This window comes from Marmota marmota, unplaced genomic scaffold (genome assembly GCF_001458135.2).
Source record: "Marmota marmota marmota unplaced genomic scaffold, marMar, whole genome shotgun sequence".
NCBI lineage: Eukaryota > Metazoa > Chordata > Mammalia > Rodentia > Sciuridae > Marmota > Marmota marmota.
This window is the reverse complement of record NW_026000005.1, coordinates 42,847,182-42,873,684: the sequence shown is the minus strand read 5'-3', so window position 1 is coordinate 42,873,684 and position 26,503 is coordinate 42,847,182. Positions and strand designations below refer to the sequence as shown.

The 26,503-nt window shown below is 36.1% G+C and overlaps 1 protein-coding gene and 1 pseudogene across 8 annotated transcripts in view; both read right to left on the bottom strand.

Annotated features, from left to right (window-relative positions):
* The window catches only part of Rhbdd1 (rhomboid domain containing 1), a 138,836-nt gene that overhangs the window by 95,559 nt on the left and 16,774 nt on the right, over positions 1 to 26,503 (bottom strand). For all 8 annotated transcript variants that reach the window (XM_015481467.2, XM_015481468.2, XM_048808652.1 and 5 more), the window contains 2 exons: positions 16,633 to 17,148; positions 14,873 to 15,005 (listed from right to left, as the gene is read on the bottom strand). In XM_015481467.2, the coding sequence (XP_015336953.1) occupies positions 14,873 to 15,005; positions 16,633 to 17,065 (566 nt within the window). In that variant the 5' untranslated portion in view covers positions 17,066 to 17,148. The remainder of the gene's footprint in view (positions 1 to 14,872; positions 15,006 to 16,632; positions 17,149 to 26,503) is intronic.
* On the bottom strand, positions 8,032 to 14,865 carry LOC125618263 (annotated as a pseudogene).

Sequence of the window (26,503 nt, the reverse complement as noted above, 5' to 3'; positions counted from 1 at the left end):
ATTAAATAAGTCTCAATTTCCCTACTGACTTTTGATGTTACTTTTATCATGTCTGTGGCATATTATGTCCTAAAAAGATATGTCTTAGAATCAAGCCACCATAGCAATATAAATTATGGAAGTGACATATATTGTTAGATATAAAACTTGTTATTTATTTGACCTGTGTGTTATGAATGACTATAAAATTAAAATGCTTTCCTCTTGAATTCAGAAGGGAACAATGTCCATTTAAAGAGAGATAAATTAGAACCAAATTATTTTATCTCTCATATAAGCTAATGAGAATCCAACTTTAAATGGAAGGAACGTTTATGCACTCTGCAGCCTGTTCTCAGCTGGTTATCACAGAATAATTGATGTACTAATGATTTCAATTCATAGCACTGACTGTCTTCATTTTGCATAATTTGAACCAAACCTGAATGTAAATGGAAAATAGTCCTCTTGCCTATTTAACTCCCATGACTTTTAACTAAAAATCACTTAATACTGCAGCAGAAGAAGGGGAAATTAGCAAATATAAAGAACTCACTATTTTAAAACATTCCTCATACTGAAATGGGAAGAATTAAGTAAATACATCAGAACTCTCTAGAGATGTGATTTATCATCTTATTAGTTGAGAATGAATATTTAATTGTATAACATTTATCTCCAATAATGTCACCTGGAAAAAAATTTCCAAATAGGCCAAAGTATATATTCTAAATACTCTCAAGGAAATAAATGGGCTTCACAGGCTTCATTATTTTTTTAATGAAAAAAAATATATTACTAAAAAAATCCAAGTCAAAATTATTGGTAAATTTATAATTAACTTTTCAGATTAAAAAACATTATTTTTGTGTAAAACACATTATACAGTTCTCTTCAATTTAATAGATATATTTATTCATATCACCTACTAACCTTGAACATGACTTTTCTTTATTTTCTTTTTTTTTTCATTATCTGAGACATTCAACACAGTGCACTCAAGTCTTGTACCTGTCACCAAGTCACCAGAATTGATCATTAACAAGTCTAGTTAGTTAAATACAACTTAAGTTAGTGTTGCATCTACACACCCACAATTATATCACAACACGTTGGCCAATTAGGTCCAGCCCTGTAGTGAACCTTAATCCAGACAATTCTGTTCAACTAGAAAAGCAACTGCTTCCTGGATTCTACCTACTGCTCTACAACCAGCATTCTGAGCTGGCTAACTGGATAGAACAGGCCCTAAATAGGGTCTAATTTGCAGCTTGTGTAGTCAAGTTGGTATGGAAATTTCTCATATATATTTGCATCCCTGTATACCATGTGCTTATTTTTTTATATACCTTTATTTGTTTATATTTATGTGGTGCAGAGGATCGAACTCAGTGCCTCATGCATGCTAGGCAAGCACTCTACCACTGAGCTACAGCCCCAGCCCCATGTGTTTCTGGAACCAATTGCAGAAGACAATATTTATTCATGCACTTAAATTAAAATTTGCTTACAAACCATGGGCTAATTGGACATTACTTCTGAATTTCATAAAGGCAAATGAAAGCTGATGTTTACACACAGATGCTCTGAAATGATATTTCATAATTTCATCAAAAAATAAATAAAACCATAGTCCAGAGGTGCTGCTATGGACTAAATTATGCCCTTCTCAAATTAACATGCTGAAACCCTAACACCCAATGTAAAGGTACTTGGAGATGAGGCCTTTTCAAAATAATTAGGTTCGATGGGGTCAGCAGGGTGGGGCCTTTGCAACAGGATTAGCACCCTTGTAAGAAGTGAAAATAGAATTTGCGTATTTGTGCCCATGTGTCCTTTGTCCATCCATCTATCTGTGCCTCTTTCTTTCTCACCTTGCTACATGAGGACACAGGAAAAGTGGCTTCACTAAGAAATGATCATGCTGCCAATTTGATCTTAGACGTCTAGCTCCAGAACTGTGAGAAATAAATTCTGTTGTTTAAGCCACACAGTCCATGTTATTTGTTATGCCATCCTGTGCTAATTAAGACAGCAGCCTAAGAAGACATGAGGACCTGGAACAAAAAAAAAAGGATATCAATTAAAAACTGGGAAAATCTGAATAAAGTATGGGCTTTCATTAATAATAATGTGTCAATATTGGTTCATTAATTGTAACAAATGTACCACACTAATATTAGGATTTTAATAGGTGAAACTGAGTGTGGTGTACATGGAGCTTTCTATACATTTTGTAATTTTTCTTCTGTTAATCCAAAACCATACTACAAAAAAAGAAATTTATTTAAGACACCTAATGTCCTCCGTCTTTAATCTCCCCCTAAAAAATTATCATTTCTTTATTCTCCATACAAATGGCTTTCTTGTTCTCAGCTATGGTCTAGAATATATCTGTATCCATTAGTGTTAGCAGAAAAGAAATTCTCTATAAGTCATTACTTAGTGAAACTAAATTGTACTGTGTAGCTAAGGTCTTTTGTACACATAATCTGATAAAAAGAATCACCTGGTATTCATTATCATCAGCCATTAACATTGAACAATTACAGATTCTTAAAAATATTTAGAGGGCATAAACAGACAAGGAACTACAACTGACTAAAAAGGAAAAGAAAATATCTCACTTAATGAGCAAAAGAACTGTAAAAAAAATAGAATAATTTTTATTATGTATCAAAATTTCCAAGAGCTTTAAGAGAATATTTAGATCAGAAGGACCTGAGGAAGTAAGGAAGCGAGCACTTTCAGATGCTGCTGGTCAGCTATAAAGTGGAACAAACAGAAAGTAAAGTGATAGTATGTACCAAGAGTCATGAAAATAGTCCAAACCCTTAACTTTCTTCTAGGAAGGACTTCAAGGACTTGTAAGTAATTCTCTGAAAATATCTTCATTTGTAATCTGAATGAATAGTAATAACATTAGTATGTAAAACTAGTGAATGAAAAATTAAATTAAGGAATCACTATACAGCCATTAAAACTAAGACTTTTAGAGATCTGTGTTTATAGGATATTAAATGAAAAAGTAAAAAATATAATTGTGTACAAGGATAGAGGTAAGTGACAGCATAATGCTAATAGTAATTTTCTCTAGGTTTAGAGACTGTGGGCAGTTTGTTTTCTTCATCATACATTTATATATTTTTGACTTTTCTACAGTAATATGTTTCTCTTTCAATTAAAAGCTGGGAAATAAGATTACCTCTTAATTTAACCATTGCTTCCTTTTTAGTTTAATTAAATTTTTAGCAATTTTTTTAAAAAAATTGATACACTAAGCTTGGCACAGTGGCCCATGCCTGTTATCCCAGTTGCTTATGAGGCTTGGGCAGGAGGATTGCGAGTTCAAAGGCAGCCTCAGCAAAAGCAAGGTGCTAAGCAACTCAGTGAGACCCTGCCTCTAAATAAAATACAAAATAGGGCTGGGGTTGTGGCTCAGCGGTCCAGTACCCCTGAGTTCAATCCCTGGTTCCCCCAAACCACTACCCCCCCCCAAAAAAAATTGATACATTAAATCTCTTAGAAAAGAGTAACTAAAGAAAATGCACCAGCAGTCAGATAAAATAGTCTTTTCTGCTCTTCGTGCAATTCCCATTAAGTTCTAAATTCTTCCCACAGTGGTCAGGGAATGGGTGAATCACTCAGTCCAGCTATGTAGGACAGGGCTGGGCCTTCTATCTTTCTACAGGCTTGGCCTCCAGAGCCAGGGAGATAATTTATATTCCCCCTTTCCCTCAATGAGTTCCAACTATAGTGGGAGGAAAAGGTTTTTGCTTGGAAATTTCTCATTCTCATCTTATAAAATCTAATTTTAAGGAATCATTATTTGGGGTTAAGTATTGCTTGCACCTTGAGTTCTATTCACTGCATGCCCTCCTGAGAAGCAGGACAAATTAACTCTTACAAAGGACTCAAGTAACTTTCCATTATGGGAGCCTATACAGAAGAAAGGGAGGAAATATACAAATGAACACGCAAGGAATGCAGAAGAAAAATTTCCCCTACTTTACTAATCTGCTCTGGACAGTCCTGGAATACTGATTTAAACTGAACCCTTAACAGGTTGTGAGAACATGTTTCCATGAAATAAAACAAAGGATGAGTATCATTCTATGTAAATTTGTCATCCAAGATTATGAGAAAAATGTGATAGTCCCAATAGACACAAAGATAAATTATGTGATGCCAGCTACCATAGAAACAGAAAAATTATTTTTCAGGAAACTCTCATCCTGGACAATGAACACGTGTACATATACACACAGACCACTTTGTGCTAAACAGTCAAAAATAATCCAATAAACTGGCATAACTTCTTGAAAAACAACTTCAGCTATCTTTGCATAATCTGAATTCCAAACAGCAGCCCTTTCCACCTCTCAGTGAGCTGCCACATATACTGACCAAACCCTGAGATCATCAAATTTCCTTCTTGAGTTCTCAATCATTTCTGTAAAATGAGTCTTTCTGTAAAAGAGGCTTTCTCTCCCAAGCATAATTAATCCAAATATCACTAGATTTACATATTTGTTATTTGCTTGTTTACACAAACTCCTGATGTATATTTTGACTCGATATCCACTGGTTTTTGTTTTATTTTCTACTAAGCAGCTAGAAATACTTTGATATTTCAAAAAGTTTATGATGATATGTTAGGCTTACATTTGGGGAAATGTGTTAATTTTTATATCTCATTTCCTCCTTTGTTGTAGATAACTCTTCTTCCATTTTTCAGAAGGCTTTATTAATAACTTTCTTTATAATTTAAAACCTATTATTAGCATTTCTGGCTTAGGTGAAGTATAAATCTACCAGTAGTTACTTCCATATACAGAGAGCTATCTTGAGAGCACAGTCATGAGTAGGCTTAGGAACAAACAGTGCTTGTGGTAACAAAGGTTAATAGATGAGTAGAAATCTGTGAGTGCAGCCTATTATTCTCATTATCACCAAAGTCCTGACAATCAAATTCTCTTTTCTGCTAAAGACAATAAATGATGCTGATCTTATACATATATTTAAATTTAGTTTAAGCAATTAATAACTGCTTTAAAACTGTTCTTCTCATATTTTTCCTGTTCCACATAAAAATTCATTTGAGACTTGACCTAGCACACATGGATCTCTAGCTGAAGGCAAATTCCTTGAAATTATACTTACTACATGCAACATTAATATTTCTATGTCTTTTTTCCTTTTCTTTTTCCGTTTTTTGGGATGCCAGTTGTGACCCACTCAAATCAATTCATTGCTCCTTAAAGCATGAGAAACCAGAGGTGGAAGCTACTGCTTTAAAGCCCTACATTGGCAGGTGATGCTGTTGGCAACTTACTGTTTGACAGTAGCTCAGGAAAAGCCTTCTCTTTTGTTCTCTTCCCTTCACTCTCCTGTCCTCACTAACTCCCTAAACACTGCTTTTGCATTCTTTTCATTTAACTCATTGCTGCCATCACTACTTCTGCAAAACAAATCTCCCCCAAATGAAGTGGCTTATATATAAAACAAAAACCATTTTCTTGGACTCAAATTCTATGCATCAGGAATTGATAAAGAGCACCAAGGGGTGTCCAGCCTCTATTCCATCCTGTTTAGCCTCAAGTGAAAACCCAAGGCTGGGGTGACTCAGCGACTGAAGGTAAATGCCATACACTCACATACCTGGCAGTGACACCACCAACTCACAGACGGAAGGCAGAGTCAGGTAAGATGCACTCCTCATGTGGGCATAAGTATTTCAGCTTACAAGGTAAAACATTTCCTGACTTAGTAGTAATGTGATACCTGTTTGGATTCTATTGGTTACAGTGAGTCATAAATGTACTTGATTTAAGGGCAAGTAAAATGAACTCCACCTCTTGGTGGCAGAGTGGCAAAGTTCCAAAGGAACATGTGGGACAGGTGAGTTGTTACAGTCATTTTCTAAACTGTTATTCCACAAATTCACCAATTCCAGAGGTAAAGATCCAACAATCTTCTATGTAGCTAGATCCATGTTTATCAACTGGCACTTCAAACAAAATGAATCCAAACTTAACTCAACCTCCTCTTATACTACCTCAGTACCATTGGAGAAGAAAGAACTTTATGTTGTATTATAGGCAAATATGCCAGAAGCACTTCATCATAAAATGTAAGCAGATGCAAGGAGAGAACTCAAAGTACCATGGCAGCTTCATATAGTCTAAGGAATTCTGTCCCATATGGGACAGACATATTTCATAGTCAATATCAGTAAAAAAAGAGGGACAAACAGCCTTTCCTCATGTATAGAGTTAACAGTTTCTGTTGACAGTTAAGTAGCAATTTCAGTAGCTATATATAATTTTAAATATTCCCCTGCTTCCCTCTCCCTCCCATCCCTGACAACATTCACTCCCTTGGAAAAGGCTCTACTATTCAGATGCAACATCACCATTTTTTCTTTTCATATAAGTTAAGAAACCTTCTGGTGACTAGAAAGGCAACTTCAAGAGTTCACAGAAGTTATACAAAATTACATATAAGAGGTTGTGAGGGGAATGGGAAAATAAACAAGGAGAGAAATGAATTACAGTAGATGGAGTAGAGAGAGAAGATGGGAGGGGAGGGGAGGGGGGATAGTAGAGGATAGGAAAGGTGGCAGAATACAACAGTTACTAATAGGGCATTATGTATAAGTGTGGATGTGTAACCGATGTGATTCTGCAATCTGTATTTGGGGTAAAATTGGGAGTTCATAACCAATTTGAATCTAATGTATGAAATATGATATGTCAAGAGCTTTGTAATGTTTTGACCAACCAATAAAAAAAAAAAGAGTTCACAGAAGTAATTTTCAAACTCCTACGTGGACTACTGATATCCCCAAGACTCTTCCAGAGATTCATGAAGTCAACATCATTTTTATAACAGTATTAATAATTATCTTCCTTTTTCACTGTGTTCACATGTGCACTCATGGCACAAAGCAATGATGTATACAAGTGCTGATGTCTTAGCATGAATGAATGAAGCAAAGCAGTGCTCCCAGAGAGTACCAAGAGTCACTGCATTCTTTTTTTTTAAACCCTTAATGTTTATTTTTTTATTATTATTAGTTGTTCAAAACATTACAAAGTTCTTGACCTATCATATTTCATACANTTTTTTATCCATTCATCTATTGAAGGGCATCTAGGTTGGTTCCACAGTCTTGCTATTGTGAATTGTGCTGCTATGAACATCAATGTAGCTGTATCCCTATAGTACGCTCTTTTAAGGTCTTTGGGGAATAGTCCGAGAAGGGGAATAGCTGGGTCAAATGGTGGTTCCATTCCCAGCTTTCCGATGAATCTCCATACTGCTTTCCAAATTGGCCGCACACCAATCTGCATTCCCACCAGCAATGTACAAGTGTACCCTTTTCCCCACATCCTCGCTAGCACTTGTTATTTGACTTCATAATGGCTACCATTCTTACTGGAGTGAGATGGTATCTTAGGGTGGTTTTAATTTGCATTTCTCTGACTGCTAGAGATGGTGAGCATTTTTTCTTGTACTTGTTGATTGATTGTATGTCCTCCTCTGAAAAGTATCTGTTCAGGTCCTTGGCCCATTTGTTGATTTGGTTATTTGTTTCCTTATTGTTTAATTTTCTGAGTTCTTTGTATATTCTGGATATTAGAGCTCTATCTGAAGTGTGAGGAGTAAAAATTTGTTCCCAGGATGTAGGTGTCACTGCATTCTTCAGATATGCTTTTTTTTTTTTTTTTGTAATGCAAGCTTTATTTAAGAATGCACTTGGTGAAGAGGTAAAATTCTTTCATTTTATTAAGCACCAATATTACCACCCATCTGTTTAATTTGTTACGTAATAAAATGAGAAATATGCATGAAACATTGCAGCTAAATAGCAAAGGAAGATGCAGTGTCCATGAAATGTATGTGTGTGGTTGTTCAGCTGCAAGATAAACTAGCTGTTCTTTTCATGGACTATCTCCTTACCACATTTACTTGAAAGAAAAAATGATGAACTCCATCTAAATAAATGTAAAATGGTACACATTTTCTCAAAAATGAACCAAATGAGCCTTCAAGGCAAATTGCTGACATCATTTATTGTCAATGATAAAATTTGAGCTTTTAAGTGGAGATCAGAATTTTGGAAAACTTCAACCACTGTGAACTTGGACAGTTTTCAAGTTCTTAAGACTTTTCTGATGGGATCAGCAGTGGTTTTAACAAATGTGATATTTTGATATTATAAAACTGATATTATAAAATTTACAAAGTCTATCTATCAGCAAACTACCAAAGAAAAATATCAGAACATCACACACAGGAAAAAGATCCTTTCCAAGTTCAAGACAAATCAATGGATTTCAAAATATGGAATGATTCACTGATACAGTTTCAAATTCGACAACAGAATTAATCTTCAAGAAACTAACAATTGCCAAGTTTTAGTTTAGTACAACGAATAACATCCACAATTATCTGAGAATGCATTAAAGCATTCCCTCCTATCCTTTCCAAATACATTCCTATGTAAAGACAAATTGTTTTTCAACCAAATGTTTCAATCAATGTATTTCTCCACAGATTAAATCATATTCCTTGGAAAATATAGGAATCAGCTGTTATTTTTATTACTTAAGCAACATATTTAAAAGTTTCACAAAATTTTCCTGCCATTTATTTACTTATGATTTGGAAACTATAGTAGCCTCCCTTTCCCTTTAGCTATAGCTCTACTTCCTGTGGTTATCTATGGTCAATCACATAACAAAACTATCAGAAGTTTTTTTTTTTCTATCAAAATTTCATGGATAGAAGATTCATTCTTACCATACATCTTAGCAGTGTCAATATACAAAGTTTTATTAAGTCAAGAACTATCACCATGGCTAGCATTGCCACTCCTGTGCTTTGACCTGATTATAAGCACTGCAACTCTGCAACAATCTGCCAAATTGGCTTCTAAGGCACTCTGAGACTGAGAAACAGGAGGGGAGAGAGATGGATAGCAAAGAGGGAGGAGAACCTCATTCATGTAACTTTTAGTATAATATATTGTTATACTGGCAAGTCACCCAGTATGTGAGAGAGGGTGCGGGGGATGCCAAGACTTGGGCTCTGGGTATGGCATGTGGTGATGTTGACCAGCTCCACAGCGGGAGACTGCAGCCTGGGCTGCTCTCACATCCCTTCTGGGGTCCGAGCAGGCACCCTGGGGGCCTGCACTGTGTCCCTGCCTGGTGACAGACCTCACTGGCACTTTGTTTTACTATTAATTATTGTTAGTCTCTTACAATGTTTAATTGTAAGATAAGTTTATGTTTTAAAAACTTTTCCTTTTTGACAAAGTTAAACTTTGTCAAAGGCACTTTGTTTTTGTCACTTTTGCTTATGTCAACCCGTACTGAGCTTATTACTGTTATTTTAAATGAATTTGAATAAATGATGTTATGAATTTAAGTTAATTGGCTAAATATTAGTTCTTTAAAATCCTGTTTTAATCTTAGATATAGTAAATATTTATAGGCATAATCCCTACAGACAAAAATTCTTTGGTATTCTCAAAAATTTTTAAGACTTAAATTGGTCTTATGACCCAAAAGTTAAGGAACCACTGGTTTAGAGTTGAGTTGGAAGATCTGACTGCTGAAGCTTATATACTTGGCTCTCCCTTAAATACTTAAACACTAGCTGATATTTGAATAACTATAGTAAGAAATTTAAAAGTTCCTATTTATCGATTTCAAGAAATAGTGCAAAGGTCTGAGATATTAGTAGCAAGGGTCTAGTTAATTTAGCCACATAGAGAAGGAACTGAAGAAAGTTTCCCAAGGCCCAGCTGACAGTTTATGGGTCACAACAAAAATAATTCTCAGTATTGGAAATTCTACATGTCAAGAAACATTGTAAGTTCTTTAATACATTATGTCACATCATGACTACAACAACTTTGTAAAGGAGGAATAATTATTTCTATCACTTAAAAGATGAGAAAACTGGGGCTGGGGATATAGCTCTGTTGGTAGAGTGCTTGCCTCGCATGCACAAGGCCCTGGGTTCAATCCCTAGACCAAAAAAAGAGAGGGGGTGGGGAACTGACACATAGAAAGAATAAGAGGATCAGAAAGTCATTCTTCACAAGTCTCCTTGAAATAACCAATTCAAACAAGAACCATCACTGATATATACTAAAACCAAAAGGTTAAAGTTATGGGGAACCTACCTAATGATGTCCATGTATCACTCACATAGACTGCTTGCTAACTCCAAGTCTTTGTCCCTTTAACCTTGATCACCTTAAGTGATTAAACTTATAATTTCTAATAGAGGAACAACCTGGCTTTTTGTTTATTTGTTTTGGCAGAAGGACAGCATTTTTATTGGGGGTGAGTCCTCACAACACAAACACAGACAACTCCTCTAGATATCAAGTCTCATGAAGATGTCCAGGATGGGTGTGGCCAAGAGTGAGGAATTGTCCCCTAAGTAGCCAGCCCACATCCCCCATGGGCCATGATGAGACTCAGGTGTGCAGGAAGCAGTTAAAGGTGCTGGAGGCAGACTCCAGATCAAAGAGCATCTGGCGTATCTGGGAGTGATCCAGCTCATCAGATGCCAATTAGTAGCCACTGGCTGACTGTTTGGTGGCCTTCAAAGTCTGGGGGTAGGTGGCTCATATGGTGCATGGTCTCCATCACCTCCCACAGGTCGGCTGGATCTTGTCCATGTTGGATCTCCAGGTGCAGTGTGTCCATGACTATGATGACAAGTGAGGCAACATTGGCAATGCAGTGATTGAGATTGCCCATGTCGTCCTTGACCCTCTCCATGGCTAGTGGGCAGCCCAGGCAGAACTTGTGGCAGAATTCACAATGAAGCTGGTTTCTGAGCCTTGAACCTGCCAGAAAGCAGCTCTGTACTGGACCAAGCGCTGAGAGCAGGCTGCAGTGTACTCGTTGGCAGTGACGCAGTTCTTGATAAATGCTTATTCCAGTGCTTGCACTGTCTTCTCTACTGCATTCAGCTCTGTCATGCTGTCATACTTCTCCTTCTACCAGGCATTCTTGTACAACTTCGCTTCCTCACACACCTCTGGCTTGTTCCCTGGGGCTCCAATGCCCGGAGTGGCTGGGATCCAGTGAAATATCCTGCAGGCTCTGTCAGCCTGGGCAAGCTCAGCAGCTCCTGAGATGGCGCCGGGGACACAACCTGACTTCCTGGCTTTTATAGCCTTCCTATCATGATGCCCCATCACCTCTCTGGAGCTGCCTTTATTTTTTCTTTTTTGGGGGGTGATATCAAGGATGGAACCCAGGGCCTTGTGCATACTAGGCAAGCTTTCTTCCACTCAGCTACATCACCAGCCCCATGTAGTATTCTTGGCAAAGAAATCAGTTTAATCTGAATCTAAGCAAGCCTTAGACCTAATTTGAGTTTCCAGAATGCAGGGGCTAGAGAAGTTAACTCCCTAAAGAAACAAGCAAAGACATGGCAATGTACTAGAAAACAAGACATCTGATATTTTCCAAACATCACTGTCATGGAAAATAAGAAGGGGGATGAACTGCCCTAAAGGAGGACAAAGAAATGTAATAATCAAATATAGTATGTGAACTTTGGATCCTCCTCCTCAGCTGCAAAAAAAAAAAAAAATCTAAAAGACATTTTGACTCCCCAAAAAATTTGAATATGTACACTAGACAACTAGACAACATTGGGAAATCACTGATACTTTTCTTAGAATGACACAAATAATGTAGTTATATAAAAGGATATCTTTATTTTTAGAACATGCATCTTAAGTTTTTAGTGGTAAAGTTATTATGATATTTACAATTTACTTTAAAATGTTCAGTTACTTTGCTTTGTATTTGAAAATTTTTACAATAAAAAATATAAATAAGCAAAAACAAAAAACGCTATTAAATATATTTTTCTCATTTGCTCAATCTAACCAAGAAGTTTTTAGTAGGGTCAAAGTAATTACTCTTGTCAAACATTAACAGTGAAGCAGTACCCAAAGCCAAGGGGTTAATGTTTTCAGAACTACCATATTATTCCAAAGAATCTCCCAGGGCCCAGATGCACTCATGGCCTGCTTAATTAGTGTTTGTGAGTGGCTTAGGGGCATTTTTAGAATGCTGTCATTCAGGATGGAGCAAAGGGAATGGAGAATAGAAATCAAGCAAACAAAATTAAATAACAGCTGACTTATTAATTTTAAAAAGAAAAAGATAGGTATGATTCCTTTTAGGGACACTGCACACTTCTTCCAGTGATTTATTTCAAAATTTGGGTTAAACACTCTTTTTTTTTTTTCATTTATAAAGCACTTTGATATGAATTACCTCTTTGACTCCTTAAAAGTAACTTGTTAAATAGAGAGGTACGAGATATTGCCATTTTACAGATTAAGAAAATGAGGCTTGGAAAGGATGTATAAGATTTGCCTGAGATCCCTTGGCTAGTACGTGAGCCCTGTTTCTCTCACACTTGACCAATATCCTCTAACGTGTTTACTGAGTGGCTGTCTTACTCTTGGTAACATTCATTTCTCTGAGCTTCTGCCTAGATAGCCTAAAACTCATGAAAAATTGCAGATGTTCATAATTTGAACTAGAATAAATCTTAGTACCAGATCCCACTTGCTTACATCAGCAGAATGTTGGTGGGGTGAGAGATGAGAAGGAAGCCCAGTCTATGTAGGAGGCAGCCTACTCAAGTGGCCTCCTGGGCCACCTGAGAAGCAGGGACAACTCTTCAAACACAATCATCTCACAGGGTCCCAGGACATGAAGGCAAATGAAAAGACAAGAGTGAGGCTGAGCAATCACATAAATAAGGACACACAAGGAATACTCTGGTGGTCAAGTCCACCCCTTGCAGTGCCTACTTAGAGTGCCTTGCAATCATAAAACTTTGTAACTGGGAGAAATTACCGATTTCATGGCTTTCATGAAACATAGAGGTCCACCAAATGTTTGCTTTGGCAGATTTTTTTTTTTTCCTCCCAAAGGGCAGCCCACATAGTTGTCTGAGAAAAGCAGGCTTTGTTCTAAAGATTTACAGTGCTTCCCCAATGAAAACTGTAATTGACAACCACCAAGAGAAAACAATGCAAAGCAATGAGAGCTCTGGTTTCTCCCAGTCTGCCAAGATACATCTCAAAGAAGCACTGGCTTCTTAGGTTCCCTGGACCAGTGTTTAGCTCAGTCTTTATTTGGACACAGGCATAACTAGATGCTTGGATATTAGAAGTTGATCATTCAAAGCAATCAAACCTTAAAAACCAAGATTTGTTCTTTCAAACTTCAAAGATAGGAAATTGTATTTAATTCTCATGCTCAGAATATCAGGTCCCTCCTCATAGAATAAGCATATTAGACAAAAATGCAACCATACTTTTTCCATGTAAAGGGACCCTAAAAGAAAAAGGAAATACACGATGAGTTCTTCAGAAATAGTTGCATGAGAATATTAAAGGCTCTGTTATTCAGTGGACTCATTATAGTATAAAAGTTCAAGTACCAGAGGGAGTGATTTTCATATGAATGTTGGGTGTTACCAGTCACAGAGAAGGGCCTATCATCTACATAGAGAACCAAGTCACATCAAGCAAGTAAGGGAAGCTGTGAGTGACAAGGTATAGAGAGGGCTGTTCAGATAAGGGACAGACATCACTGGACCCTTTTTCAAAGAAAACTTTGAAGATTTTGTTAGGCTTTTCTTATTGAACTGTCACAAGTAACAATACAATTGTAAATGAGTGGTGTTCAATGCCACATCACTGCCATTTATACACCAGCTGCCAATGGCTGCCCATGATGGGAAATTAGCATTTAAGAAGGAGTCAAGGTTACTGGCCTGACACACAGCCCAACAAGAACATTCTCAAATAAGATATGACACCCAACACAGCCACACAAATCAAAACCAAAGTGAAACTCCTGTCTGAAAAAGAGAAGAGCGAAACAAAACAAAATTCCTCCTTTCTGAATATTCTTGATTCTTCAAACACTGTCCAGGTCAGGTCCCCAGAGTAAAAAGAAACAAACCAACCATGTGTTTCCAGTTGTATGATATAGATTAAATGAAGTGGAAGAGACAGAAAAAATAACACAATTCATCCTTTTTCTAAACAGAAAGCAGAGAAAGAAAAAGGAGATGGGCACTCAAGGAGGGGGTCACTCTACCAGGAGACTTAACCTCTGAGTCTCCGTGTTCATCTGTACAAGAAACGACACATCTAACTCAGCACATCTGAAACTGCTCCTCAGAGCCTGAAGGTTTCATGGAGTTGCCTCTGAGGCAGACACAGGCACACCAAATGACACAGGAAACTGGGCCTCATGCTTTCTCTTACTCAGGACACTTCAGAGTTGATCTGTTTTATACGTGGCATTCTGAGTAAGACCTTCTGTTATGGGATTCTATTACCAAGATAATTAATAGCTATGTTAACAAAACCACCTTCCAGCAAGTCCTAGTCCAGACTGATCAAGAGTAAATGTTAATATAGCTATGAACTGTCTTGGTAATAAAAAAAAATTAGATTAACACACCTGTGGGCTTTTTTTATCTTTATGATTATGTGATTTCTAGGTACCTCTTTGGAATATTATTATTAGAATTAACTCTTGGTTAGCTGATAATGTTGATCCTCAAATCTGTATATTAGGATCTCTTATGCTTACTTAAAAGGTAAGGAAACTGAAACTCAGTTAAGCCAAGTATCCCAAAATGACACAACTATGAATCACTGATATTAAAACCATTAAAGTCAATTCTATCCTTATAGTTAAAAAAATAAGCTTCACTGTAAAAAAAAAAAAAAATTGTTACTTCATCACTATTACAATTCTTTCTCCATGGAACATCAAGTTCTTCATTTTATTCCCTAAGAGTAAACACTTACCCTGGTGAGAAGAAATGAATAGCCACAAGTTCTGCCCAACAAGCAAATCTGTTGGGTACAGGAAAGCCCCAAATGTTGACAAAGCCTCCAGGACAATAATGATTGTTAAGAACTTTTAAGGCAAACAAAACTCCTAAAAAAAAAAAAAAAAGAAAGAAAGAACATAAAAATATCAACAATTTTAACGTGGAATTTACATTTACAAAGAAAATTAATTAAACATGACAATGATTATTTAATACATCTAACTTCATGCATTGAAACATAATCTTCTATTCCTTATAACCCAGCTTTTGTTAAAAGACAATGTTCAAGGAAGTCACCCCTTTGATGTTTCTTAACAAAAGTTCATAGGGACTTAGAGTGTGCTACCAAATACATAACACATAAAATGAGAATAAGATACCAGAAATGGTATTAAGTGCCACTGAATTCTATACTTTAATACAGATAATTTTACTCTAGATGAATTTTAACTCAATAAAAAATTACTAGTAGTGTATATTTTTCTAACCTCTATGGACAGACATGTTGAAGGCAGAGTGTAAAAATTTTCTTTCTTCTCCCACAGTTAGATTAATATGGATACATTTTTAGAAGGAAGGGGAGGAAGGGCAGGGAAAGTAGAAAGGAGGATTAGATTTCCTTATTTAATGACTTCCTTCCTTCCCTTTACATTCTAATATTTAGAACACCTACTGTGAGTCCTCAAGGAAATTTTAGTTCCCTGAAATATCTGCAATGAGGGGGAAAGACGAGAAGCCACATGGCTAAAGTCATGCAAGCTGGGTTCAAACACCTGCTAGCTGTATAACCTTGAGCTAGTTACCTCACTTCTGGGGGTCTTAGCTTCCTCAACTACAATATCAAGAGGATGCCATCTCCCTGTGGATCTTCCACGTGAATTAAATAGGATATATTATATAGAGTGACTATCATGGTTCCTAAAACATGGTGTGTGTGCCATGGAAGGGTGTAGTACATTTATTTTAATGAAATTGAGAGGCACATGCATGACAGATCTCCTGGTGGCCTTGGACTGTTAGCAGTCCTTTCTTGCTTGCAGTTCTCAAGAATAACTGGAATGTGCTAAATGAAACATCCTGAGATAAATGGGAAGCTATCCAGATCAGTCCAGGTTCTGTTTTAGTCCCCTACTAGAACAGAATGTCCTTCAAAGCTTTGCTCAGTAACTCATGGCCTTCAGGAATACAACCAAGCCACCTGTGGTATAAGAGAAACACATACAGTCAAGACTCCATCTGCCCTGGGCAGCTTTCTGAGCCTTGCAGAACCAGCTTCTCTTGTCTATTGCTGCCTATCTGTAAGTAATACATTTCTTCATGTAATCTGTTGTATATGGGTGTATTCTGTCTCACCAGACTTAGCCAAGATGGTAACCAGTGCACAGTGAATCTGCTTCACAGGCATACTTATCTTTTTTGAGAACTCCCTATCACAAATATATCTGTGGGTCCTCTTGTGGCCCTACCATTATGGGGCCAGTGCATGTTCCAGCATGATATCTCCTACAAAACCACCTTCCAGCAAGTCCTAGTCCAAATTGACAAAAGAGTAAATGATGCAGCATATAACGGTTGCTGCAAAAATTATGTCCCTCCTGTGCTCCAATCAGCATGCTCTTCACGATGCAGGCCTAGCAACCCTTACCCTCTAAGGAGTCACCGACTAGAGACCTATGCATCCAAGTGACCTTCACTGCCTTCATGCCTACTATCTCAGAAACTTGTCTGCCTTACCTGAGAAACCCACAGCACAGTTTCTTCTGTAGTCAGGCTCATCCATAAGTTCAGCAAAACCAAATTGCAAGAGCAAATACACCACCCCAGTGAGTAGAGAGAATGTACTGATGATGTAAGCAAACCATCTACTTCCCAGTCTTCTCTCCAGATTTATTCCTTTCCAGAGCATGGATGCCATATTGAAATACAAATGCCAATCATCAGCATGGTGAAAGGGAGAAAGCAGTAAACGTTGCCAGTCTTTTTGCTGGTAACACTTCTCCACGCTAAGGCAGGAGTTATACAGTGGCTTCATAGGATTCAAGAAGAACCAGATGTTGAGAGCCAAAGTTGCTAGTGTGACAGGTGGAATATTGTTGATCCCAACTTGGATGATTTGAGAAAGGAGCAAAATGAGCCCCATATTAATCCCTCTTGATCTTCGCTGCATGATTATATATCAGGAAAACAGCCCAGTGATGAGGAAATATGGTCAGATTTTAGTAATATGGGGAGGCATACAGACAGCTGAACCTAAAACATAATACATGTGAAAATCCATCAATTAAGAACAGGTACATGATAAGAAATTCATTTAAACATAAGCTCATGTTAGGTATACCATACTTCCTGTTCTGACAGAAAAATTGTCAGTGTCTTCCCGAGTAACATCCAGGATGCTGGCTGACATATTTCCTTCATTTTGCATTCTACCATAGAAATTGTTATCCCAAATTTCAATGGACTAGTTAACAGACAGGTATGCTTTTCTGACACACATATCATGAGATTATAATGTGTCTTCCTTAAATGGATGGCGTTAGAGAAGATAATGCTAAGTAAAGTTAGCCAATCCCAAAAAAACAAATGCCAAATGTTTTCTCTGATATAAGGAGGCTGACTCATAGTGGGGTAAGAAGGGGGAGCATGGGAGGAATAGATGAATTCTAGATAGGACAGAGGGGTGGGAGGGAAAGAGAGGGGGCATGGGATTAGCATGGATGGTGGTGGAATGTGATGGACATCATCATCCAAAGTACATGTATGTAGACACGAATTAGTGTCAACATACTTTATATACAACCAGAGATATGAAAAATTGTGCTGTATACATGTAATAAGAATTGTAATGCATTCTGCTATCATTTATTTTTTTTAAATCAATGTAAAAAATAAAAAAATAAGAAGAAAGAAAAAAACAACTTGTAACCTAATGAAAAGCCTACAAAGATAATGTATAAAATAGTAAGCAATTTCTACTAAGAATCCTGGGCCAGGAAGTTTTACCCTTCCCATTTTATTTTATTTTTTTATAGAAATACTCAAGATTGGGGCTGGGGTTGTGGCTCAGTGATAGAATGCTCGCCTAGCACTGATTAGGCACTAGGTTTGATCCTCAGTGCCACATAAAAATAAATAAATAAAAATAAAGGCACTGTGTCCAACTACAACTAAAAAAATAATTTAAAAATACTCAAGATGTCAACAAGCAGGTTTTAAGATTCAAGCATACATTATATTCTATCCTGCCGGGTATCAACTTCTTAAATGTTTTATTTTCACACACACAAAAAATCAGTTTTTAAAAGTTATCTACTATATGGCAAATCCCTGAATCAAACAGTGCTTATTTTTAAGGAACTTGCTTTCCACTAAGAGGTAAACAAACAACTGCCACACATATTCTAAACACAAGAAGAGAGGGAGCTGAGGGCCCAGATACACAATTCTGCCCAAGGTGGTGATAGGACTGCAGTCTTAAAAGGTGAATTGGAGCTAGCAACAGGAGTTCCATGGTTCAATAGACTCTTCCCCACCCTCTGAGCCAGGGCGGCACTGTGAGAAGTTTCAGCTAACAGCTTGAGGACTGGGACTTGGGGTAGGATACCACATGAACTCTGAGCTTAGACCTCAGGAGGCTTTGCAGGCTTTTTTCTCTTAAATCTCTTTCAAGCATGTGGAGAAGGCTGGGCAAGTTGGCTGAATGATGAAAAAAGACATGTTCCAGTCACCTGATGGTCCTGGCCACTGTGCACCTAAGCTCCAGAAACAAAGCTGTCTAGCTGACCATAGATGTATAAGTGACTGCAGGAGAGCCCAACCTAATTTGTTGACTCAGAGAACAGTGATATAAATAAGTGGTACTCAGTTTACTTCAGATTTTGGAATGGGCAGGTTTGCAGCAATTACTGCCTAATATAGAATATTTACTTTGGAGAAGGACTGATCTATGTTCCTGAGAAACCAGTAACAAAAGAAGGAGAAATACAGACTAAAGATGCAAGAGATAGATAAAAAGAAACAAAAGGGAAGAGTCTTTCCTCTTAACACAAAGAAAAATAAAGGTCAGGTGTAGATATAAAATGAAAGAATGAGGAACAGGATGTTGAAAAGGTTCTCATTTAGTGATCTGTGCTTTCTTATGGAGATTTCCTGGCCCCCACCTCCAAGAAACTCATCTGACAACCTCAGGATTCTAACTTAGCACACTGGACAATAAATGGAATTTGGAGTAATAAAGGGAAAGATTCTCTTACTTACTAGTTCTCTGACCTACAACATCACTTAAACTTTCTGAACTTTAATTTCTCCACTTTAGGAATAATACCTCCTCCTCCCAGGATTACTTCAACATACTCTAAACAAAGTGCTAAATAAATTATAGCTATTATTTCTTCTTTTAAAATAATAAGTATACCATTTATGTGAAAATTAGTTCCCTTGCAAATGGTAGAATTCTAATAAGACTCAAAAATGTATATTCTTATCAGCATCACACACAAAGTAATGATCCCTGAAAAACTATCGTGTGTGTGCATGTGTATATACACACCCATTACTAGTACAACCAATTTTCTTTATTACAATGGATTTGTTATTATATTAGCTCTGTAGCATTCTCATAAATTAGAGAAATTTAATGAGTTTTCAACTGAGAAGCTCCTAAATAACTTTGGAGAAATGGGTGTTTTTCATATTGGGACTCAGGTCAACTTTTTATTTTCGGCTACTGAGAATCTGCAATCACTCTAAATAAGTTCACCTGTATAATACACACACACACACACGTGAAAATATATATATATACATATATATGTATATATGAATGTATCATTATTTATAAAAGGAGTAATGAAAAAAACAGTGCCTTGATCATTAAATAACCAGCTTACAAGAAATCACGAAACAGCTGAGTAGTGGCATAAGCCTATAATCCCAAAGAATCAGGAAGCTGAGCAGAAGGATCACAAGTTTGAGGCCAGCCCTGGCAGCTTAATGAGACCCCACCTCAAAACACATAAAATTGGCTGGATATGTGGCTCAGTGCTGGAGTGCCCCAGCGTTCAACCTCTACTATAGAAAGAGAGAGAAAGAAATCACAAAATAAACCTTTCAGTATCAGTGCAAACAGGGTCCTATGGGTGCTGGGCTATTTATAACAGACAATCAAAACTAATTATATCTTTGCTTAATAAAAAGCTTCCCTTCCTCCCATACCTAGGGCAGGCATGGAAGCAGATCCCAAGTTCCACGCCAGCCTGAAGAACTTAGTGAGGCTCTGACTTAAAACAAAAATTTAAAAGGTCTGGGAATGTAGTTCAGCGATTGAATGCCTCCGGGTTCAATCCCTAGAAACCAGAACCACACACACACACACACACACACACACATACCGAATAAAAATAAAAAATTAATAGATAGTCCATAGATAATTCCTCCTAGATTTCAATCACTAGTAAAGAAAAGCATAAAACAAAGGACGGAACTTCCCCATTCTTCCCAGTGTGCACCCAGGCTCACATTACACTTTCCTTACTTCTGACCACACCAAAGGTCTCCTCTCATCTGCATCTCTTCTCACCTCTCATTCCCCCAGGTTGACTGCTCCTGCTCCACTGGACACTTTGCTCTCCTGCAACCTCTCTCTCCTTCCAATCCACCTTTCTCTGTTCACGTGTTCATTTTTTCTCTATCCTCATTCTCCTGCACACACTTATGGACTTTTACGCTTGTGGTTTCTATAATTATTTTTATTACATGAGTCCCAATTTTATATTTTTCAGACTTGATTTCTCTGCAGATTTCAGGGACTTAATCTTACAGGAAAAACAGAATTTAAGGTAATGCTATTCTTTCCTAGTGCCCCCGCCTTATTGTGAATTAGCATCCACATATTAGAGACAACATTTGGCCTTTGGTTTTGTGGGACTGGCTTATTTTGCTTAGTATGATATTTTCCAACTCCAACCATTTACTGGCAAATGCCATAATTTTACTCTTACTTTAAAGCTGAGTAATTAAACAAACAAAAAAAATTTAAGAAAAGAAAATAGAATTTAAGAAACAATACAGTCGGCTTTGATATCTTGGTTTCTGAAAAGTAAATTATCCTTTCCCACAGAATAATGACTCAGCCATTTTTTCTTTTACTCATTTATATAATAAATATCTATCAAGTGCTAAATGCATGCCAGTCCCTGTGTCAGGCACTGGAGGTACAACAAAGAACAAAACACTTAAAATTCTAGCCCCTAATGACAATTTGTATGTTAAGGAAACTAAACAAACAAACAAACAAAAAAACAAACTGTTAGCAGTAACTCAAAAGATGAATCATATTATGTGTTCTGAATCCTCAGTGAATGCATACTTAATGCAAAAAACAGATCTAACCACAGTAAAAGTGATAAAAACATAATATTTTTTAGGCTCCACTTTACAAAGGCCACTAGAGTAGTGAATAAGTAGAACATAAATGTTAAGTAGCAAAGATAAATCACTCCTATTTCATAACAAGTCAATAAGACAGTTTCCTTTTTGATGATAAATTACTTATCCTGTCACTGGATAATTTAGAGAACCCCACTGGTCAACGTGAAGATTGAATCTGTAACTTGACCTTGTGGGCAAGACAAGCATAGTCCTAGGAACACCATGGAAAACAACATAAAAAGTGAGCACTGGCTACATAATGAATATTGTTAATGTCCTAACTATCAAATTCACAAAAATGTTTTCAGTGCTGTGCTATATGAGAGCCCACAAAGGAATAATAAGTGATAGCCACTTGTCTAGGAACTAAAAACCTATACCATCTATTTGGTTTTGGAAGTGACTTATACACTCTAACTTGTATTATAGCTCAAGGATGAGCAGGCTGGTCACCTCACTCCCTGCCTCCCTACACACATCCCCTACCCCAGACTCGATATGTCCCAAAATAGACACTGGAACACACCCTTTCCAACTCTGCTTCTCCTCTCAGTGCCCCATCTCATGACATGGAATCTCCATCTATCAAGTTGTTCACATGCCCTCATCACTTTCCCATCTCTAAATCCCATCCATAAAGTTTTGTTAATTCTCAGGATCAACTGAACACCTGACTCTGAACATTACAGCAACAAGCCATATACTAATCACAAAATGAAGTATCATCCTAGCCATGCTATGGAGAAGAAAACAAACATTTTTCATATTGTAGACTCTAACCATAAACCACCTATTGGTTATTAGGAAATTGTTGGTAATTGGTTCTATAAAACATTGTAAACTATTTTGCAACATGTAGTTCAGCCTGGTTATACCATTCACTCCAATTCATGGCTGCATACAAAAACATTCAGATACTCCTTATTTTTTTCCAGAATACTCAGGTTAATCAAAATAATCCCAATTTCTGTTTCTTGTCATCTCTTGGCATGCATACCCAAAACATCAGTCCTATTGGAATAAATGTGAAACAAAGTACAAGAACAGGAGAAGAGTTCATTATGATACGTTAGATTCTTATTTAGCCTAATTTATGTGATATAATCTATATATATATATATATATATATAAATAATCAGAAAAATTTCCTCTTAATGTTCCCTTTTACTGCTTATATCAGAATTATTTCCTTTTAACTGATAAGATGTTTTGATTTGGTTTTAGATGTGTTAGTACAAATACCTAGGACAAATTCTTCATTCTAATATATCTAATATATGAGATAGAAATTGTTCATTTGATCCAATTCTTCCAAACAGTTTTTAATAAATCTACTTCTTTTTCTAGCTCTAGACTAGTAATTACTCTGATCTAAGCCACAAGCATAATTTGCCTGATTACAACAAATGCTCTAACTGGATTCTCTACTTCTCCAAATACTAGAACATTTACCACCAATGCTAAGTACTCTTGCACAAAACTGAAGTGAACTCCCCTGCAGTGAGCTTTCAATGACTTATCATTACCTTGAGAATAAAGTTCAAACTCTTTATTAAACTATACACTCATGAACACTAGTGCCCTGCCCACTTCTGCTCTCATTTCATGATAGTCTCTGCCTCAGACACTCTACTCCAGCCTCATGGGTGCTCAGAGGTCAAAGGAACTTTTATGATTGCAGCATATATGGCAGAGGGCAAGAAATACCTTATCCAATTTGATTACCATAGTTGCCCAGAGCAACCACATGATCACCACAAATATACAGTGACTGGCATATGTTCCATGCTTAAAAAGCACTTCCCAAATGATTCAAGATTATTATTTTTAATGCATCTACATCTTATGATAAATGAAACTAATTAATATATGAATACCAATATATTCATATTTAAGTATTTTTCCTGCAACTTTAACAACCTTTCCCATAGCACTATGCATATTATTCCACTTAGCATTTTTAGTTTCAGGACAGTGTTATAACATCTATCTCAACTTTACAGAAATAAACCTCTGATTCATTTAAAATGTACTGATAAGTTGCTTTGCTAGAACTATTTGACAAAACAAAATAGCATTTTCACTACATAGTAATACACACTAGACAGCACTGTATCAAGGTTGTGGCAGAGAGAAATTAAAGATTTCTTGAAATATTGATAAGAAAATTAACCATATTTACTTATAATGAGAAATTAAAAATTAAACAGGTACGTAATAAGAAAAACTAAGCTGCTAGAACAAACAAAAGAAACTGAATTCATAACTTGGGAAACCAATGTGTCTCAAGGGGGAAAGAAAGGAATAAAAAGGGAAAAGGAACTAATTATAGTGGTTTTCAATTCTACTTACAAAGCAGAAAATATTTCATCATTATCATTTACCAAGGCAATCCATACCTCAATTTTCAGATTTAAATGTTCAATAAGAATTGAGATTATTAAATTGTAAGAATATATACCATCTATAAATTCTATTCCCAATTTGGTGTCTAATACTAACCAAATTAATTTTACAAGAAAGAAAGAGAACACAGAATCTTAATGAGAATAATCAAATGCTGTTCAAAGACTGAGACTTCTATATAAGCACAAACAAATCTTAAAAAATTATTCACTTAAATTGTAAGAATTTTTCTGTAAAACTTAAGAAAAGGTGGATCGGATCGTTACATATCTCAGAAAGATCAATGCCATAACTTGAATACTATTTTCAAACCTTTGGAAAATTTAAGTTTCATGTATTTTAAACATATACTCTAAAAATCATAGGGGGTCTACAATTTTCTGGAAAAGTCAATCTTTAAGGGATTGTTTTTCAAACCTTCAATAAAGTTTTTCTTCAAATTTCAAAAAAAAAAATGGGGGAAATGTAAGTTTGTTCAAGTCATTTGGCAAGTGCTTATCAAAGGCCTACTATTACTCAGGCTTAGTACTTTTCTGATAATATCTGACTCTCCAGATGCTTAAGCTTTGATTTTTAAAAACAAAGAAAAATACTCTTTTCTTTGGTTTTTTTAAAAGATTGATGTGATTTCTTTATACCTTTTTTTTATTTTTATGTGGTGCTGAGGATGGAACCCAGCGCCTCGCACATGCTAGGCGAGCACTCCACTGCTGAGCCACAGCCTCAGCCCGGATAAATACTCTCTTAAAGTATAAAATCCAGTGGTTCTTAGTACGTTCACAAGGTTGTGCAACCATGACAGTACTGATTCCAGAACTTTCATAACCTCAAAAAGAACCTCAAATCCATTAGCAGTCATTCTCCCTCCTATCCCTCGGCCCTTGAAAACTATTAATCTGATTTCTGTCTCCATGGATTTGCCTTTTCTGGACATATCATACAAATGAAATCACACAACACGTATCCTCTTGTGTCTGGCTTCTTTTCCTTAGCATAATGTTTTCAAAGTTCATCCATGCATACTATAACAAGTATTAATTAATATTTCATCTTTTTATAGTCAATTATTTCATTGCATGGATATATCATATTTGTTTATCTAATCATCACCTGATTGGCATTTCAGTTGCTTCAATTTTGGGGCTATAATAAATAATGCTCCTACAAACATTCATGTACAATTCTTTATATAAACACATTTTCAGATCTCTTGGGTATATACTTGGAATTGGAAGTGGTAGATAATGTGGCAACTCAATATTTAACTTTCTGAGGGACAAAGAAATTGTTTTTCAAATTTTTTGTGCCATTTTACTTTCTTTCTGCCTGTGTATAAGGGCTCTGATATCACATATCCTCAACAATACTTGTTTTTAATCCATATTTTTTATTATAGTCATCCTAATAGGTACAGAGTAATATTGATTTGCATTCCCCTAATGGCTAATGATACTAAGTGCTTAAATTTGCATTGCTTCAAATACAATATGAACACAAACAGGTTCACAGACACAGAGATAAGAGTATGTGTGCTCACAGACCTCCCTCCTTTTCTCACACTATGGCACTCTCTCTCTCTCTCCTTCTCTGTCTCTGTCTGTCTGTCTGATTCCAAGAAACTTTTTAACAAGCTCAAATACTGGAGAAAGCTTTAGAAAGTCAAACCACAAAGAAACTGTCTGGATAAGCTGCAAAAACTGTAGCATTACCATTCCCCTGTGAAGATAAGTGTTGAAAGGAAATATGAATGCACTTCAATAACATAGTATGGCGTAGGCCAAAGCATTCGACTATGAATGTTTTGTAAAATCATTTTGAAAGAAACAGAGGGTTAATATGTTTTAGTGTTCCAAATAATGCAAAAATGTTATGGAAACAGCAAATATTTACACTAAACATAAAAACTTACCCTGCTTTTTGAATTGCAAGAATAACAAATTAGTGCTTAACAGCACATTAACTCAGACAAAATACACACAAAATAGTGCACAGTTTTATTCCATTTTAGAATGGTCTGCTTTCTCAAGTAATAAACTGAACTAGAGCTTTTCTTAATTCAAAGGTCTTAGCATTTATGGCTTTCAGAGTTCAAATTAAGAAATTATTTTCTCTATTTGTTAATATAGAACCATTGGATGAGAATTTGTGGTTCAGCAGATTAATAAAATCTTTTGTTCTTCAATAAAACTTAGTATAATTTCATTTTTCCTAAAAGGTATTAACTTCCTTAGGTCCCAAAATATCACAATCATGAAATGCAGAATTTTAAGATATTTTTTAAATAAAAAAATGGGATAGTATAAAATACATTTACATTTAGTGAAAAAACAAGAATTCATTAACTGAATACTTGCAAAGAAATCTGTTTTCTCTTTTTAAATGCATAAATGGATTCCAAAAAGCTTTGCTATATGCAGTTTTATGAATAACATGCAAATCATACTTTTAAGAATATTTAAATATTAAATATAATAGCAGATGGTATAATTTCACATCATTACACCATGTTCAATTTACCAGAATGCATCACCTACCTAAGTTGCTTAGTAAATAGGGAGTCCTGGGGGTATGGTGTGAAATCTTTGTGAGCTAGCATAATTGTTTGATGACAAGTTGCACATAAATGACAATATTTTCTGGCCATCTAAATCTGTTAAGTGGCTTCATGAGATACATTAATGATAAAATCAAAGAGAATCAGAGTAAGACTGTTTTCTTATTTCACATTAAAATTACACATACAAAAAATGGATGAAAACTGACTTCATGA